At 43.4% G+C, this 19,622-nt stretch overlaps 1 protein-coding gene across 1 annotated transcript; it reads left to right on the top strand.

Annotated features, from left to right (window-relative positions):
* The first annotated feature begins 5,062 nt into the window (after positions 1 to 5,062).
* On the top strand, positions 5,063 to 19,460 carry QTRT1 (queuine tRNA-ribosyltransferase catalytic subunit 1). Its single transcript, XM_018569539.1, has 10 exons — positions 5,063 to 5,299; positions 5,712 to 5,780; positions 8,223 to 8,361; positions 10,291 to 10,369; positions 10,931 to 11,046; positions 12,978 to 13,116; positions 13,874 to 13,949; positions 15,437 to 15,546; positions 17,896 to 17,980; positions 19,159 to 19,460. The coding sequence occupies exons 1-10, from the start codon at positions 5,075 to 5,077 to the stop codon at positions 19,309 to 19,311; spliced, it is 1,191 nt and encodes a 396-aa protein (XP_018425041.1). The 5' UTR covers positions 5,063 to 5,074; the 3' UTR covers positions 19,312 to 19,460.
* The last annotated feature ends 162 nt before the right edge of the window (positions 19,461 to 19,622 follow it).

The raw sequence follows: 19,622 nt of genomic DNA on the forward strand, positions 1-19,622 counted from the left end.
GCAATGCAACTGTACTAAAGTCAGCCAGTCTGGTCATTTCACTTCTAATCTATCTCTTCATGGCCGAGGCTAAACCTTTGTTTTTTGAAATTTGCTTTCTATCAATTGAATTAAATTTTTACTGTTGTGCATATAAAAATGTGATCACCATGTTTCATAGGACCTAGAAAAGTATTTTTGATTTGCTGATCGTTTTTACAAATACCCTACTGTACTTTCATTTTTACAAAATGTTATGTCACCTAGTCTGTGACAGGCCGGCTCATGATGACCCTATACTTCAACCTAACCCTCCCTGTAACCCTAACCTTAAAGCCAACCCTCCCTGTAACCCTAACCCTGTAACCCTAACCCTCAACCTAACCATCCCTGTAACCGTAACTAGACATGTGCAGCGGCTAAAAATTAGTTCGTTTTTTTCGTTCGTTTTTGGATTTCGTTCATTTCGTTTTTGGAATTCGGATCCTATATGTGTTTCGTTTCGGAAATTCGGATTCGATTCCGGAATTCAGATTCGGAATTCGGACGAATTCCCGAAAATTCATCTTGAGGTGGGGTAGCAGAATTGGCACATTTGTCATTTCTGGTTGCTGTGCTCTAGTCTTTACTATTAAAGGGACATTAAAATCCTTCTCTTAATTTGTTTTTATCCGTTTAAATGTTAACAGTGCCCGTACAGGATTTGGACGAAATTCGTTCCAAATTCGAAGTTTCGGATTCAAGATTTCGGATTTGGATGCTTTCGGATGATTTTGGATATGTTATATTTCGGAAATTCGGATGCTCCGGATCTACGAATTTCCGAAATTTCGTCCGAATTTCGATTCGGAATGAAACGAATCGCATATGTCTTCAATCCAACCTTCAATCCAACCCTCCCTGTAACCCTAACCTTGAACCTTACCCTCCCTGTAACCCTAACCTTCAACCTTACCCTCCCTGTAACCCTAACCTTCAACTTTACCCTCCCTGTAACCCTAACCTTCAACCTTACCCTCCCTGTAACCCTAACCTTCAACCTTACCCTCCCTGTAACCCTAACCTTCAACCTTACCCTCCCTGTAAGCCTAACCTGCAACCTAACCCTCCCTGTAACCCTAACCTTCAACCTAACCCTCCCTGTAACCCTAACCTTCAACCCAACTCTCCCTATAACCCTAACCTTCAACCCAACCCTACCTGTAACCCTAACCTTCAACCTAACCCTCCCTGTAAACCTAACCTTCAATCTTACCCTCCCTGTAAGCCTAATCTGCAACCTACCCTCCCTGTAACTCTAACTTTTGACTTAACCCTCCCTATAAGCCTAACCTGCAACCTAACCCTCCCTGTAACCCGAACCTTCAATCCAACCCTCCCTGTAACCCTAACCTGCAACCTAACCCTACCTGTAACCCTAACCTTCAATCCAACCATCCCTATAACCATAACCTTCAAATTAAACTCTTCCCCAACCTTCACACTATCCCTCCCTGTACCCATAATCTCCAAAGTTAGGGATAATGGGAGGGTTAGTGTGGGGATTATGGTTACCCACATCCCTAACCTTCAAATCAACCCTCCCTGTAGCCTCAATGTTCAACCTAACCCTCCCTGTAACCTAAACCTTCAACCTAACACTCCCTTTAACTCCAGCCTTCAAGCTTTCAAATTTAGCTTCCCTGTAACCCCAACTTTCAACCGACCCCGCCCATAACCCTAACCATCAAAGTTACCTTCCCTGCAACCCCAACCTTCAACCCAACCTCCCTGTAACCTTTTCCTTCAAACTAACCCTAACCTTCAATCCAACCCTCCCTATAATCCTAACCTTCAAATTAAACTCTCCCCCAACCTTCACACTGTCACTCCCTGTAACCATAATCCCCAAAGTTAGGGATAATGGGAGGGTTAGTGTGGGGATTATGGTTACCCACATCCCTAACTTTCAAATCAACCCTCCCTGTAACCTCAACCTTCAACCTAACCCCACCCTGTAACCTCAGCCTTCAACCTAACCCTCCCTGTAACTTCAACCTTCAACCTAACCCTCCCTGTAACTTCAACCTTCCACCTAAACCTCCCTGTAACCCCAGCCTTCAAACTTTCAAATTTAGCTTCCCTGTAACCCCAACTTTCAACCGACCCCCTCCCCCACCCCCATAACCTTAACCTTCAAAGTTCCCTGTAACCCCAACCTTCAACCCAACCCTCCCTGTAACCTTATCCTTCAAACTAACCCTCCTTCTATCCCTAACCTTCAATCTAACCCTCCTTGTATCCTTAACCTTCAAACTAACCCTCCTTGTATCCTTAACCTTCAAACTAACCCTCCTTGTATCCTTAAACTTCAAACTAACCCTCCTTGTAACCATAACTTTCAAACTAACCCTCCCTGTGACCTTCACACCATCCCTCCCTGTAACCATAATCCTCAAGGTTAGGGATACAGGGAGGGTTAGTGTAGGAATTATAGTTACCTGCATCTATAACCTTCAGATCAACCCTCAATGTAACCTCAACCTTGAACCTACCCTCCCTGTAACCCCAACCTTCAACCAACCCCCTCTCCGTAACTGCAGTTCTTCAGTGTCTTCAGTTATACTATAATCCTCACATTAATCTTCCCTGTAACCCAAACCTTCAAGCTAACCCTCCCTGTTACCATAATCCCCACACTGCCCCCTACTTTAATCCTAAATGTAATATTCACATTAACCCTCCCTGTAACCCTCCAACTAACCCTCCCAATAGCCCTAACAATAACCCTCCCAATACCGTGTTTCCCCGAAAATAAGACACTGTCTAATATTTTTTTTGGCTCAAAAAAACACACTAGGTCTTATTTTCGGGGTAGGTCTTATTTTTTTTTTTTATGTACAACGCTCCGCACTTATTCATGTACACAAATATGGTGATCAGGGCAATCAGGGGTGCCGTACCTTTCCAAGAGCAATTTGCTAACCAATTGCTGGCCAGAATGGGCGAAGCGCACTTTCACCATTGATTCCTTTTCGGGGTAGGTCTTATTTTCGGGGAAACAGGGTAACCTTACAACTAAAAGTCCCTATAACCCTAACCATAACCCTCCCTATAACCTTACAACTAAAACTCCCTATAACCCTACCACAAACATTCCTGTAACCTTCCAACTTCCCTGCCTATAACCCTAACTCTTTCTGTAACCCTAACACTAACCCTCTGGATGGAATGTCTATATTGCAGCAAAGGAGGGAAGGAGAGAGAGATATTGAGAGACAACATATGAACAGTCACAATCACAGGTTACTCATCCACATGGTGGCAATACTGCAGGGATATCACACTACTGACACAGGTGGACAATAGGTAATATTTAGCAAAATTTAACCTGGTGCCACCAATGCCTTAAGTTGTTCTTGATTATTTTTAGCCTGGACTTATGGGTCACAGGACAGCTGAAGGGTGACAGCCATCAGCTGTGCAAACATTAAGAAGCCAGAGATTTTTTCACTTCTAATTGTACTGTACGGATAAAACATTCTCATTGTTGGTATTATAGACACCAGGACTATTACTTTCTATGACACCCCACTTCAATAAAAGTGTGAGCTGCACTGATAGGCATGTGTATACCATATAATCAACCTGAGACATTGGATCAAACCCAATTTTCCTTGTGGCTCAGACAGGGGAATACTTTAAATATTTTAGACAGGCAGTTTTTTTTTCTATAGTAACTCATGTATGGGAATTGTGTCAAGATGCCCGATGATCCTCTGCCATAGCCCCATTGATTGCTATGAGTGAGCCATACTCCTCTGTATGGATGGAGGCCACCATGACTATGGCATAGTCATAGGAATGAATGGGGCCATGTTACAGGCCCAGGAGGAAAAGGACTGGGTTGGGACATTTTCTTTACCAATGCTGTACACGGCTGAGCAGGGCCACACAGCAAAGATCACTGTAATGGGGTGGAAGGCACTTTTTTTTGTCAGGTGGTTGTGTGTGTGTGCCTGTGTGTGTTTGTGTGTGTGTGGGGTGCTCAAATAATGGCCATGTCCTTAGTCTACAAGGGCTCCCTGCACAGCCATTGGTGAAGAGGATATAAACCATTAAGCAGAGGGTGAGTTTGCCATTTTTAACACTCCACAGGTACACTTTAAATCTACTCTTTTGCCAAAATAACATTTTGCAATAAAGTGAATAAAGTGTCCGTTACAAAGAAGACATTCAATTCCTATCTGCTACCCATGCTGCTAATTGCTGCCATAATGAACATAAATCACGGGCAGAAAATTCTCCAGAACCTGACACTTTTGGGAGTGTTGGATTCCTGCTCCCTTCTGCACTCAGTGGTTCAGTCCATGGCCCCTATGTCTCTATTGTGTCCTGTGGCGATGTAGTTGCTGGCGGGAGAAATCACAGCATGCAGCAGGGGGAACCAAGAAATTGACACTTCCAGGTTTGTCCTGTAATGACATGGGGTGCCAGTGTATTGTCAGTACAACACACATTAATGTGCTGCGCTGTTCTGTTATGCACGGGGCTCCTAAGGTGCATTGGGGTGCCATGCGTGTTACTGCTGAGAGGTGGTGTAAACAGGCCCTTGCAGTCCATAGTCACAGACCTCTCTACCCTCCCTGTGACCGCCATGAGTTACCACTCTCTGAATACATCTTCGGATGGAAAGGAGGGGGGATGGAAAGGGGGAGGGACTTAGCTGTTGACTTCTGACAAAAAGTCAAAATTTACAAATCGATAATAGCATAGTTTAGGAACAGGAGCTGGTGGATTATGAATGTGTTTACATGCTTAGGTAATTGAAAGGCTTTTTTTAAATAATCAAATAAAATACCATTTATGCAATGTGCTTTTTGTGATAGTAACTGTCTAGAACCAGTTAATTTCCAAATCTGGGACAGTCCCTTGAAATCAGGGAAAGGTGACCACACCAGAATGTTTAGTATTATTATAACAGATACATAGTTAAATGTTTATTTACATACATTTGCCAGTTCTCAATAAAGTTTTGTGAAGCAGCCCGCTGCGCGTCCGCTCTTCGTTGCCATGGTGCTGGAACGTAGCGTCACTTCCGCCTGTCACTGGGAAGATGGCAGCTCCCAGAGGACACGCGTTAGTGCACCGGGTCCTGGCGGAATGTCCGATCACCAAAGCCCGGGCCTGCGAGCTGACTTTACCGCACGGGCCGGTGAAGACCCCGGTGTTTATGCCTGTGGGGACTCAGGGGACGATGAAGGGGATCACGGCCGATCAGCTGAGGGATCTGGGCTGCCAGATCTGCCTGGGAAACACCTATCACCTGGGCATGAGGCCGGTGAGAATGAGCCATGGGAAAGCCCTTCTTTTGTAGTACTACAAGTCCCAGCTAGTATCACCTGAAAAAGCCAGCTACTCCCATAGTGGACGTCGTTCTAAAGAGCGGTTTCAATTCTTTTGAGCAGCCTGTGGGTGTAGATTTAAAGGCAGTTGGGTTAAGGTCTCTGTGCTACCTGTGTGGATATAAATGTTGGGTATTTTACTGACGCTTATCAGAACTGAAGACGTAGCTTGCATAAGCTGCAAAACCTCTTCAAAGTTACAGAAAAATTGAATGTGACTGACTACTACTAGCTATACCATGACGTGGAAAAATAAGAACCTTCATAGACGCAGCGGGATTCTGTTTCCGCTTTAAAGTTAACTCAATGGTTGTGACTGTGTTCATTCATGTTTATAATTCTTTATAGGGTCCTGAAGTGATGAAGAAAGTGAATGGCCTGCATGGTTTTATGAATTGGGACCGGAATCTTCTCACAGTAAGTTGGGCGTTCTCTGCACCGCAAATGGCCTGACCCTAAATGTTTAAGGTAGTGTAACCTATAGCACCAATGAGAAATATACCTTCATTAGACTGAATTAATTTGTGGGAATCTTATTGGATACGATCAGGGGCGTATCTGCCGCGAGGCAAACAAGGCGTCTACCTGGAGCGGCAGATTCCCTGAGAGCGGCACTTGCTGTGGTTCTCTTCCCTTGATAAATGTTATTTATCAAGGGAAGAGAACCAGAGGCTATCGTAGTGGCATTGTAAATACACCGCTGGATACGATACATTTCAGTATAGAATCTCTCCAAGAAGTCAGATCCAGCAGAATCGATTCCCTCAACCAATGCTGTAGTGAAATGAGGCTTCTACCTCCATTCCTGGCAAAGGCCAAGCCTCTAAAATAAAGCCCAGACTATAGTCTGCCATACAGTGTTAGAGCACTGATGTGTGCTTGTGAATTGTGAGAATAAATGATATTCACATGTGTAAACTAGGGATGTCCATGTTCTAGTTCAGATACCAGTGACGATACTTGGCATTTTCACGAGAACTACCAGGGTTGCACCTGGGACCTGGCTCTGGCACTCCACCACTGTCCTGATATCATTCGTTTCTATTGTTTTAGAAAAACTGTCACATAGCACTAAACAAAAATGTGTGAGGACTTGGACAAGTATCAGGTAGGGATGGACCGATATATCGGCCGCCGAAACATTTCGGCCAAAAATGGCACTATTGGCAAAATTCTATTTTTTTTGCCCATATAGCGGCGCATCCGTGAATTCTCTCCTCCCCCCTGGGCGCTGCTCTGTGTCCCAGCGGGGAGGAGAGAAACTGTCACAGGAGACTGAGCACTGCAGGAGGAGAGCGCTGTGAATGGCCGGCGTCTTTCCTCCCCGAACCGCTCAGCCTCCTGTCGCAGATCAGGAAAACGTCGGTGTGGGCCGAGACAGCCATTAATGTGACAGGAGGCTGAGCGCTCCTCCCGCACCACCCAGCCTCCTGTGACAGCCAATCCAGGATGGAGAGCGGTGGTGTGGGAGAAGATGGCTGTCATTGCTGTCACAGGAGGCTGAGCTCTCCTCCCACTTTGCCCCCCCCCCAGCCTCCTGTGACAGCCTGTCAGGATGGATAGCGGGTACAAGCAGTCAGTGATCACTGAGTGTTTGTAAATAATTGAGGACATGGTATGTTTACTATATCCTCAATTATGAATGAATGGGAAGTGATCTACATCACCTCCTGTCCATTCATGATTGTAGATATAGTAATCATACTCTGTCCTCATGTTATAAATGAGCAGGAACACTCAGTATAGAGGAATCCTGGTCATGTATAACAGGGGCTGCAGAAAAAGAGATTGAGGACTCTGGGTCCTCAATCTCTTTTTCTATTTTAAAAGGGAAATATCAGGGGTCTAAGCTTTAGACCCCTAATATGTCCCCAAAGCCCCTAAAAATAAAGTAAAAAATAATTTTTTTTAAATAAAAATGAATACATAAAATATATAATTTTGTTTTTCAAGTTTCTAAAAAAAATAGTTAAAAATAAAATATTTTTTTTTTTTTTGAAAAAGTTAGAATAAAAAACATTTTCAGTTCCGGCCTGACATATTTTTTTCATTTCAGTTTCATTTCAGTTTCGTTTCAGTTTTGAAATTTTCATTTCGGTGCACCTCTAGTATCAGTACTTGAAAATATGGTATCGGTGCATCTCTAATATATATATATTTATATAAAACAAATCATACATTAAAACAGAGATGTACAAATCCCAGGAGCCCCATAGTCAATGCTCCTTAAAAATGCCAGCTGCCTCCTAACTTTTTTTAATTTTTCTCTAGTCTAGTCTTGGAGCTGGAAAAGTATCTGTACTTGTACGGAGTACGGTACTTGGTATCTGAACATTCCTAGTGTAAACCCTCTGCTTATGCTGTTCACATAGCACCCTGCCACCAGATGGTACAGAAGAGCATAGGAATTTTTTGTGCGGCTTAACACCCTTTATTGGTGGCACTGTTGTAGTAAATGGCATTCGCCCAACTTTACGCTAGTAGAAGGTTTGTACATGAGCCCCTTAGTGTCCCGGTAATGAAACTGGTTAAAACAGAAGAGGCGCCACCAGCATCAATTCAACCCAGTCATGGAGTGCCATCTTCTTGCAGTTCCCAAATTGATGGTCCAATAACCTTATTTTATGAGTCAATTGTCATGGCTCCTTTTTGAGCTTCATTAAAGAATGTAAATCTTATAACGATGGGCAAATATTATTGGTTATCAGAATATCAATTCTCAACCGTGAGTTAATATTCAATGAGAAATACTCCAAAGACCTATCTAGGACCTCTTCCTAAAGCTAGGAGGACTCTGACTCTTGTATATGGACATGCTCAAGGCATCTGGGGTTTACAGTTTCTAATTGGTGATTTTAGGACAGTGGCGGTTTCCAGATGGTGTCATTGGTGGAACTCTCCAAGGTGACAGAAGAGGGCGTGCATTTCACATCTCCCTATGATAACAGAGAGATCCTACTCACTCCAGAGAAGTCTATTGAGATCCAGAATGCTCTTGGTAAGCTTTACAAACAATTCTAAACTATAGTCCCAGAGACCAGTTATATCTATTAAATGTATTGTAGCATGCATATAAATAACTTTCCAAGGGACACAGTACATGGATTGTTTCAAATCAAATGTCCCTCAGAGCTGAGATGTGTTTAAGAATAGAACACTTATAAAAATCACTTTATAAAGCCTTGGTTTACACAAATTTGGACCTTAGCTATTCGTTGTTACCATAAATAATGAACGAGTCATTCATTTGTAGCATTGTGCTGTTGTACTCGGTGCATACACATGCAAGGTCAGGACCTTCCACATGGCTATATTGTATATCAGCAATGTGGTACTCCTATGGGATAGAGAAGAAACCACACTGTATGGAGATTCTTTGATGATGGTGTGCAGCTTTCCATATATAGGGCTTATGCACACAAACCTATTGCAGAGCAAACACTTAGTTTATGCCATATGGAAACATGCCTGTGTTTGCTCTGCAATACGCACGTGTGCATGAGTCCTTATATGCAACTAGATAAGAACCTCAGTACTGAACCAAAAGAAGGTTCAGACCACAGTGGTTATAAAGGATCGGAGTAGCCAAAAATTCAAATTGAAACACTTTATTGGTCAAAGTTATTGCACATGAATGAAACAAAATTGCACTTTACCCCCACTCTTACACCAAGTTAAAAAATGATACAAACAACGTTGTCTGACTCGCATACGCCACTCACTCATTTGGACAGGCTGATCGTAATAATAGTGATGAATTGCTGGTGGAGCTCAGAGAAAAACAAATGAATCCAGTTGAATATTGGCTAAAGTGCTTGGCAAGGTATCGTTCAATGTAGACCGGACTGTTCATTAACGGATGTAGTGTCCACTGATCCCGCATCTTAATTTGTTACATGTAGAGCGCAGTCTACTCAAGTGTGCAATGTGGAAACTAAGTGGCATACATGATTGGGAGGCTGAGCGATATGTGAGATAATCCGGAGCTGTAGAGATGGATATTCACTAGCGTGATTCTCAAAAGTTTATAATCAGATCCCCAGGTCTACTTAGACCGATGGTATATGTATGAATAGATCCAGTAAATCACTCATTGAAATGTACCATTAAAGTATGGTTATAAAGTAACCAAAGGTATATAAAGTAGGGCTGTTACTGATTTAAAATTTTCGTGTTCGGTTAGTCGAAATGTTTTTTAATCTATTAATTTCGATTAATTATAACGCACATACAGATCCAACTACATTGGCCTATACACATACAGCACAGCAATGAAGTAATAAAATGAACTAGGATCACACTAATCCAGCACGTTATTAATCTCATGTGCCCCACTCAATATGGCCGCCGCTTGAGTGGGGCAACTCAGAATAATAACGTGCTGGATTAGTGTGATCCTAGTTCATTTTATTACTTCATTGCTGTGCTGTATGTGTGTAGGCCAATGCCTTGGCTGGCGCTCGTGCAGAACATGTTTCTTGGGCAAACCTCTTAGTTGTAACGAAACCAGAAGTCAGGCGGTCGCAGAACTCGATAAGTGTCAACAGATCACCGGTGATCGATCGATCGAAAGTTCGAACTTATCGAGTTCTGGGATTGCCGGACTTCCGCTTTCGTTACAACTAAGAGGTTTAAACAAAAAAGTTATTCTGCACGGGCGCCATCCGCGGCATTGCTCTATACACATACACCACAGCAATGAATGAGTTTAGTTAGTGGCTTGGATAAGCAGATGTTTTGTGTTATGCTCTCAGCTTGCTATATTAAGCTCTCCTGCATGGAAAGTGTTTGCTATTTTGCTGAATAAAAGTGCAGGATGAACCAGCTGGCACTGAATTGGAAGTCCCTGTCTTACCAGCCGATCCTTTCCACCCTGATACAGTGAGTATTTTCCCCTTATACAGCAGCTTTGTGTCTTCTCACTCAGGCTCCGACATCATGATGCAGCTTGATGACGTGGTGAGCAGTACAATCTCTGGACCCCGCGTGGAGGAGGCTATGTACAGGTTAGCAGAAGACTATGCCAGTCATTAATTTCTTAAAACCATGCCTCTGCGTTATCACATGATCCTTCTGTTTATTAATTTCTTATCACCTTCTGCCCACCAGCATTAGGTTTAGACTAGGATGATGAAGAGTGATTGAGCTGACTGCAGAACTGTCAGAGTGACGCAGTATGAGTTCTACAACCCTTTTTGCATTCTCTCATATGTACTGCTGTGACTTTATATTTAATGCAGATGCGTTTGGTTGTTTAAAGCACTCGGTCACAAGTCTACCGAATAAAATAAAGCTTCTCCCTTTAAAATAATACAAAACAATCTGGAATTGTTGAGCATGAATTGTTCCCCCGAAGTCTGCTGGGAAATCAATACCTTCGTCCCCTGCAACTCTTAATTCCTTCTGCCGACCTCCATCTTCGTACAGGACATAGTACAGGATGCTGTAGTGACATAGAGGTCAACAGGAAGAACCAGTTAGCTGGCTGCACATAATCGGACAGAAGTTTATATTGTCGCTGCTTTAAAATAGTTTTATTTTTGACCAGAGTTTCTTTCTTCTGTCAGATCCATCCGCTGGCTAGATCGCTGCCTTGCTGCCAATAAACAACCAGAGAAGCAGAACCTGTTTGCCATTATCCAGGGAGGACTTGATGCTGAGCTCCGCAAGAAATGTTTAGAGGGTACGTACAGTATGTTTGGTCATATCAGAGCCCGATACTACCGAGTATAACAAGTTAAAGTGGACTTTTTATTAACTTTAAAAAAAAAAATTATATTTATTTTTATTTCATTTTTTATTAAATATCTTTATTTTACTTTTAGGGGCTTCAGGGAAATATTAGGAGTTTAAACAGACCCCTGATATTTCCCTTTTTAAAATAGAAAAGAGATTGAGAACACAGTCCTCCTTCTCTTTTTATGTATCCCCTGTGATGAATGAACAGGAATCCCCAGAGTGTTCCTGTTCATAACATGAGGACAGAGTATGATTACTATAACCACAATTATGAATGAACAGGAAGTGATGTAGATCACTTCCCATTCATTCAAAATTGAAGATATAGTTAACATACCATGTCCTCAATTATTTAAAAACAGTCGGTGATCGCTGAGTGTTTGCTCTCCTCTCTGAAACACTGTCACAGGAGGCTGAGCGAGCGGAGCAGGGAGGAGAGCCCAGCCTCCTGTGACACCGTGGGCTGTCTCCGCCCCCACACCTCTCTGCCGGACTGTGATAGCTCACAGCGCTCGGCCGGCTGTCACTTTCTCGCCTCCCCGCTGGGACACAGAGCAGCGCCCAGCGGGGAGGAAAGAAATCAGGGATGCGCCGATTTATCGGCAGGAAAATGCCACTTTTGGCATTTAGCCAAAAGTGCCATTTTTGGCCGATATGTTTCAGCGGCCGATATATCGGTGCATCACTACCAGCAACGCCATGCTATCTACGTCCTGTGATAGCAAAACTTGACTGGAAACTGTTTGAATGTGCCTCCTCTGTGCCATAATGCTGTGAAAGGTGTAGATGGCGTGGGTGGGGGCTGAGCGACCCCCATACATTGCATTGTGTTGCATCTATCTGTTACCCACATATAAAGCCATTTTAGCATCTCTACCTTTGGCTATTTGACAAGATTCGCGCCTTCAGTCGAGGGACTCAAACAATAAACATCCATTCCGGACTCCATGGCACCATTGCAATTGGATTATGTGATTGGAACAGAAAGGATTCATGGACCTTAACACCTCTAATCATGTTCTGGACAATCAATATCTGGCTTCACACATTGCATGACAACATGGTAATTGGAATCTTCCCATCTGCAATCTGTAATTTAGCGTTCCCCTGCACAATGCTTTGTGGCAAGGATAGGTGAATCTGCGTCCTTCCTTTGATATCTACCAGCCGACACTTTGCACAACTGCTAATTGCCACAGATGACTGTGACTGACAGCTCCATTCCCCGCTAACAGTGGTTGTGTCACCTCTGATATAGTGGTCACATGCAAGCTAAATGCTTCATTTGCTAAATAATTGCTGTAGGTCGCAGAGGCCACTGCAGCCTCTAGATGGCAGTGTGCCTCTGTTCAATACTGTAATTGTCTGATACAATTATACTAATAACTTAAAGTGACATTAAACCCTCAGATTTTTTAACATAAAACAATACTGTAATGTGTGCCTTACTGTAATCCATGGTTGTTTCCCTTCTCTTTGCTACTCTTCCTTTTAAATCTCTTCTCATGCTGGGCAGAACTTCTGTTTTGCAGCAGACTGCCTTGTCTCTGAAAGGGATACATGGTGTCTGTGTGTTGGTTTGCAACCTGAGCCAGCACTACAGGAAGAGGCAGTCAGCTGCAAAGGGAAGTTCTCCCCAAGCATGATAATTTAAAAGGAAGAGCAGCAAAGAGAAGGGAAACTACCATGGATTACAGTAAGGCACACATTACAGTATTGGTTTATGTTAAAAAATCTGAGGGTTTAATGTCACTTTAATATACAAACTGCTAAATCTGGTCTGGGCATTTAGGCTCTAGAGACCTATGAGTTACCTGTGTGGATGTTAATATTTCTGTATGTTCCTGAGCTGAGGAAGCTACTTTGTTGTTTTAGAGATGACCAAACGAAATGTCCCTGGCTTCGCTATTGGTGGCCTCAGTGGAGGGGAAGAGAAAGATCACTTCTGGAAGATGGTGACCCTCAGCACGGACCACTTACCCAAAGAAAAGCCTCGCTACCTCATGGGGGTTGGGTAAGCTTTCTTAGTTACCATCTATTCTTAGGTATGATCTATATATGACCAGAAAGCTTTAAGGACAATTCACACTATTGCAGTGCGTTAACACACATCCATTTGCCCTGCCTAACTGTATGTATGTTTGCCCTGTGCGGATGTTGGCAGTATATATAAATTTGCTTTCCATGTTAAATGTAATATCAGGAAAATGCCACATTATGGCCACTAGATGGAGCGGAGGAATAACGGCCACTAGATGGAGCCGAGGAGCATAGGACAGAAGTATTCATTTCCTATGTTCCGCATCTCCATCTAGGGGCCATAATGCTGTATTTTCCTGATATTACATCGAACTTGGATAGAAAATATACTGAGACTGTTGTTTTTTGCCTCCATTTGCACAGAACAAACATACATGCAGATTCGCAGTATGAATGGGTCTGCTTTTATCTTTTTTTAGAAATACATTCCATCGCATTGCATCCATTGCATAAAAAAATGTGTTCAGTGTCTTACAGTTTTTTTTGCTAAAGCAGCCATAGCTTGAGTAAAAGGCCTGTCCCCTGCCAGCCTGCTGCAGAGAAGGATCCTTCCTCCCTGACTGGAAGCGTTGGTCTCACTGCAGAGGTCTAACTATGCCTCTTTCTGAGTCTGACTTTAGCTCCTGCTGGATGGACATCTCCAGCTCTCCTTCTTTAGACCAGGTAGCTCCTGCTTTTGATAGATCTTCTCGTGTATATCAATCTCACCAGCTTCTGTTTCCTCTCCGCAGATATGCCACTGATCTCGTGGTGTGTGTGGCCCTCGGTTGTGATATGTTTGACTGTGTTTTTCCTACAAGGACAGCTGTAAGTGAAAGGGTTAATACTTGTTACAGGGTACAGGAAGTCTGTACCCTATAACATATCATATCAGTCATACATGTTCCTCAGCCTTGCAGACATGTATAGAAAGGTTTCAGGTTTCTCAATACCCACTGCAGACATAGCCAAGCCATACAGTATTCTACACCCAGAATATTATTATTATTATACATGATTTATATAGCGGCAACGGTTTGTGCAGCGCTTTATATTCCAAACACATGGATGCTTGTGGATCTTTGACAAAACTTGAGAAAACTTTGGGCAGCTTCCCACTTTGAATTTTTAAATGCTGGCAGTGTCACTATTGTAGAGATTTTCCATTACTTCCTGCCAGGGCAGGAAGTGAGGGGAAATCTACCAAATGGAAAAACAGACAAAAACTATTTTTTTTTTGTAAAGTGAGGGCCGGTCAGAACTACTGATTGTGTTTTTATTGCTGTGTTTGCCTTCCTGTTGCAGAGATAACCAACCCCCTTCCCGAATTTCTTGACATTCCAGGGACAGGAAGTGAGGGAATCTCTACCCTACAGGGTCGCAGAAATAAAAACATGATACACAATATACAAAGCAGAAAAATAATAAATATATATATATATCTATATATATATATATATAGAGATATATTGGGCAGTAAGTGAACATATTGTCCTTGAAGATGTGTTGGAAGCAGAAAAAATGTACAAGTGTAAGGATTTGAGCGACTTTGGCAAGGACCAGATTGGGTCAGAGCAATTACAAAACTGCAGTTCTTGTGGGATGTTCCAGGTTAGCAGTGGTCAGGAGCGACCAAAAGTGTTCTAAAGTAGGGTATACACAGATAGAATTTTGAATGAATTAAATTGAATTAGCAACATTTGTTTGACTTTCTAATCGTTGATGGGGTCAAATCAAATATTGCAGTAATGAAAAAATTCAAAGGAGCATGTTGGAAAATATTTCTTGCGCGAACAAATTTCTAACAGTGAATGTGGTTACTCGTTTGGAAACTCCAATTATTCCAAAATCAGATGTTAAGTAAAAACGAAAATTAAACGAAATTTCAAACGACAATCCGCAAATGCAAAAATCTAACCATGTATACCCAACTTAAGGAAGGAAAACCGGTGACCGGGTCAGCATGGACGGCCAATGCTCATTGCTGTACATGGGGAGCGAAGACTGGTCGCTGCAGTCTGATCCAATAGAACAGCTAGTTTAGCCCAAATTGCTTGGTGCCAGATACCACAGCGTACCTTCAGAGGTCTAGTGGAGTCCATGTCTTGATGGGTCAGTAAAAGGGGGAGCATGTGCTCAGTGCCAACAATCGGGGATCTGTATACACGACTGGCCTTGACTTTGTGTGCCCTGTTCTGAATAGTAGGTTGCTGTGAGAATAAAACAATACACTTTCTATATGTGGATGACCATTCATGTCTCCTGTGTTGTCAGTTAGATTAATACGCCGCTAATCATTTTTTTTTTTTTTGCAGAGATTTGGCTCGGCTTTGGTTCCGTGGGGTTCTTTGCAGATAAAAAGCAAACAATATGCAAAAGATTTCCAACCTATAAACAAAGACTGTAAATGCCCCACCTGCCTGAGGTAAAAAAATCTAAAATATTCTGACTATACTTTTGACTCTCAATTCTCTGTTCCATGCTAAACAGCATGGATGTGACCGCGGCGGGTGTGCAACTGTCAACCATCCCAATAAGAGATACATTGACTAAATAAATCACACATATTTTTCATTCGATTCATAAATGTATCTCTTATTGTGACCATTTGGCGTCTAAATCAATATTTTGAAGCTCCTAGTATGCTACAGGTCCTCTTCTTCTTTTTTTCCATCCCTAGGGCTCTTTCACACGTGCGTCAAAACCTTGCGTTCTCTGCCGCACTTTTAACGCCCATGTGTGATTAAAACAATAGCAACTGCCCTGTACAGTTCACACATAGGCGTCAGTGTTGCATTGCGTCGCGGCAAAAAATAGATTGCATGTCTCGTTCTGGAGGCATTGCCTCTGGAATAATGCCTCCATAGAAGTCTATTAAATGAACTTTGAAACGCTCGTTCAATGTGATTTTGATTTGGGCGTGACCTGAGAAGACCCATGGCCGAGTCGAAACAAATGGGCTGAGTCGGCCGTGACGTCAACCCCAAGCTCTATCTATATGTTGACATTTGGCTGGCTGCTGTCATTAGACGGCGTGTGTTCATCGGGTCAGCATTGCCCCCTATTAACACTATAGTTCAAACATGGGCGTCAGCGTTGCGGCAAAAAAATAGATTGCATGTCGCGTTCTGGAGGCATTGGTGCTGGAACAATGCCTCCATACAAGTCTATTAAACCACCTTTTGAAATGCTCGTTCAACGCTCTCTAGAGAGTTGTGAAGGTATTAAACAAGCGTTTCACAGGCGGTTTTGCAATAGGAGGGACCCCAAGTTAAATAGTTAAAACAAAAATGAATGTGGGGTCCCCTTCCCGATCCAAACCTGACCCTTTAGGTCTGGTCGGAAAGTTAGGAGGGTACCCCCCCCCCCATCCCAAAGAAAAAAAAAGGCCCTTTAGGTCTGGTAGGAATTTTAAGGGGGACCCACACCCCCAAAAAGCGGGAAAAAAGAACGTGGGGTCCCCCCTAAAATTCCTACCAGACCCTTGATCCAAGCACAGGCCTGGCAGGGCAGGAAAGGGGGAAACGAGCGAGTGGGGACAAGAGCCCCTTTCCCACAAACCCTGGGGCATTGGTTGTGGGGGTGCGGGCAGGGGGGCTTATTCACATCAGTGTACCCCTTTAATAAAGGGGCACCAAGATGCGCCCCCCACCCTCATGAATGAGTAAGGGGTACTTGAAGTCACGGCCGGCTCCGCCCTTTTTGTTTTTCGATTTGGCCGTGGGTCTTCTCAGGTCAAGGACAAATCAAAACAAATGGGCGGAGTCGGCCGTGACTTCAACCCCAAGCTTCATCTATATGTTGACATTTGGCCGGCTGTTGACATTTGGCAGTGTGTGTTCGTCGGGTGGGGACGGGTTGGCGGTCGGCGGGCTTTTTTTTTTATTTTGACGGGTCGTCGTCGTGGACAACGCTGGATGTTGTGATTGACCCTGAATTACGTCGGCGGATCCATTTTTTTTTTCTAATAAACTTGTCAAAAATCCTTTGTTGTGTTTTTTTATTTAATTTAAAGGATTTTTGATTTAATGTCTGGCCTCCTTTTTAAAAAATAAAATAAAATCTTTTTTTAACCCTGTAGTGAATGGGTGGGCTGCATCTGGGTGCCTCTTTATTAAAGGGGCACCCTAATGTGAATAAGCCCCCCTGCCCGCACCCCCACAACCAACACCCTAGGGTTTGTGGGGAAGAGGCCCTTGTCCTCATCGGCATGGGGACAAGGTGCTTTTCCAGGGGGGATCCCTCCCTCCCCTCCTCCCTCCCTGCCTGCCTGCCTGCCTGCCTCCCTCCTTTCTGACCAGGCCTAAAGGGTCTGCTATGGATCGGAAGGGGTACCCCACGCTGTTTTTTGTATTTTTTTTGTTGGTTTACATTTTATTTTTTATTTGTAATCCTTATTTTACCAATTTATCATTTTTTTGGGGAATGCATTTTCCTAGCGTTTTGGATGCCTGGCTAATGCCTTGTTAACACTATAGGCGCGTTAATAAGCGTTGATCGTGCGGACAATTCTCAATGCACGTGTGGAAGAGCCCTAAGTATGAATGTATTAGGACCAGTTGCATAGTAAATATTATGTACTAGTATTCTTATTTGTTGTTCCTGTGAGCACATCTTGTAGCTCCTTTTACCATGTTTTAATTGGATTAGAGCTCTTCCAGCGGACAGAACTATATGAACTCAAAATCGTTATTAGTCCAGTTCAGTGGTTAGGAATACTTTCAGCCATGATATTAATGTATTTAATGCCCTTTGTTTTGTCCTTTTTGTGTAGATACACCCGCGCCTACATCCACGCCTTGTTTAAAAGTGACACGGCCGCCATGCATCACATCACAATCCATAACATCGCTTACCAGGTGAGCCAGCCGCCATGACCCAAGGACATGGATTACACCAGACCCATAAAAGTCTGTACCAAAGGACAGCAGTGAAGCTCTAATGGAAATGGGGTGTTGCCTACAGCAACCAATCAGATTTTAGCTGCTATTTCACAATGAAATTCAAATGATATAATGTAAGGGTCATAAAACAGTGGCGGTACCAATAACAACCAGCTATTTGTTTTAAAGGAAGCACACAGTGAGAGATATGGAGGCTCCCATTGCTGGCCTCTTCTGAAATTGCTGGTGTCTGGCTGTCATGCTGATCCTCTGGATTAAGTCCCAGCCAAAGCAGAGGTTTTGGATAGAAGGAGGCAAAGTTCGAAACCTAGGCTTTCACTGCTATATGGGTCTCAGAGAGATTACCCTTCACTTTGTGTCACGTGACAACTATCCCACTATACAGAAGGAGACGGGAAGTGTGGGTAAGTCTTTAGCAGCATTGTAAACCAGAATAAAAATACTTTTATTCAGTAGAGTAGGGAAAGGCCAGAACCTCTGTCAGATTTTTATTTGTGTCTGTGTCCCTGTTGCAGATTCTCTTTCATTTCCTGTCTGGTGAAACAGAAGCAAGTATCTTGTTATGGGTAACACCCCTGTTACTCAAAGTGGTGCTATGTGACATGGAGTCTGTCCCTCCCACCACAGGGTGACACAGACAGGGAGAGCTATGCGACATGGAGTCTGTCCCTCAAACCACAGGGTGATACAGACAGGAGGAGCTATGTGACATGGAGTCTGTCCCTCCCACCACAGGGTGACACAGACAGGGGGAACTATGTGACATGGAGTCTGTCCTTCCACCACAGGGTGACACAGACAGGAGGAGCTATGTGACATGGAGTCTGTCCCTCCCACCACAGGGTGATACAGACAGAGGCAACAATGTGGCATGGAGTCTGTCCCTCCCACCACAGGGTGACACAGGCAGGAGGAGCTATGTGACATGGAGTCTGTCCCTCCCACCACAGGGTGACACAGACAGGGGGAACTATGTGATATGTAGTCTGTCCCTCCCACCACAGGGTGACACGAAGGGAGGAGCCACGTGACATGGAGTCTGTCCCTCCCACCATTGGTTACTCGGAGGGGAGGGGGTAGGAGATTTGGATCTTGGTCTCCCTATGTAATAAATGTTTATTTTGTTCCTCCAGTTGAATCTGTTGCATTCGGTGAGGGAGAGCATTCTACAGGGACGCTTCCCCCAGTTCATTCAGGATTTCATGAAGACCATGTACAGCACAAAGGACAAATACCCACATTGGGCTGTTGATGCTTTAGAGACGGTCAATATCACCCTACAATAACTCCATCATTGATTCAACATTCCCTCCACTTCTGGGCTCCCATCATCACTGACACACAAGTTACTGTATTGGATCCATTCCTGTGCTGCCATCATGACCGGACGGTTCTAGAAACAGATCTGTGTGTAGGATCTTAAAACCAAACTTATTATGTGTATATATGAACTATGATGTTTTAATGATTTCCTCTACAAATATTTTAGATTTCCTGTTTTTACAATAAAACCCAATCATTTTATGTCATGTCGCTCCACACTTTTTAAAAAATATTGTTTCTACAGACTAACAAAAAAAAGAAATGTATACCCCCC

Source organism: Nanorana parkeri, unplaced genomic scaffold, assembly GCF_000935625.1.
Source record: "Nanorana parkeri isolate BGI_ZX_2015 unplaced genomic scaffold, ASM93562v1 scaffold1350, whole genome shotgun sequence".
Lineage (NCBI taxonomy): Eukaryota > Metazoa > Chordata > Amphibia > Anura > Dicroglossidae > Nanorana > Nanorana parkeri.

Bases quoted from the DNA above. Each gene is read 5' to 3' on its own strand.
- QTRT1 (XM_018569539.1), top strand. From the start codon at position 5,075: ATGGCAGCTCCCAGAGGACACGCGTTAGTGCACCGGGTCCTGGCGGAA. The intron at 5,300-5,711 runs GTGAGAATGAGC...AATTCTTTATAG, and splicing joins ATCACCTGGGCATGAGGCCG to GGTCCTGAAGTGATGAAGAA. The intron at 13,950-15,436 runs GTAAGTGAAAGG...TTTTTTTTGCAG, and splicing joins TTTTTCCTACAAGGACAGCT to AGATTTGGCTCGGCTTTGGT.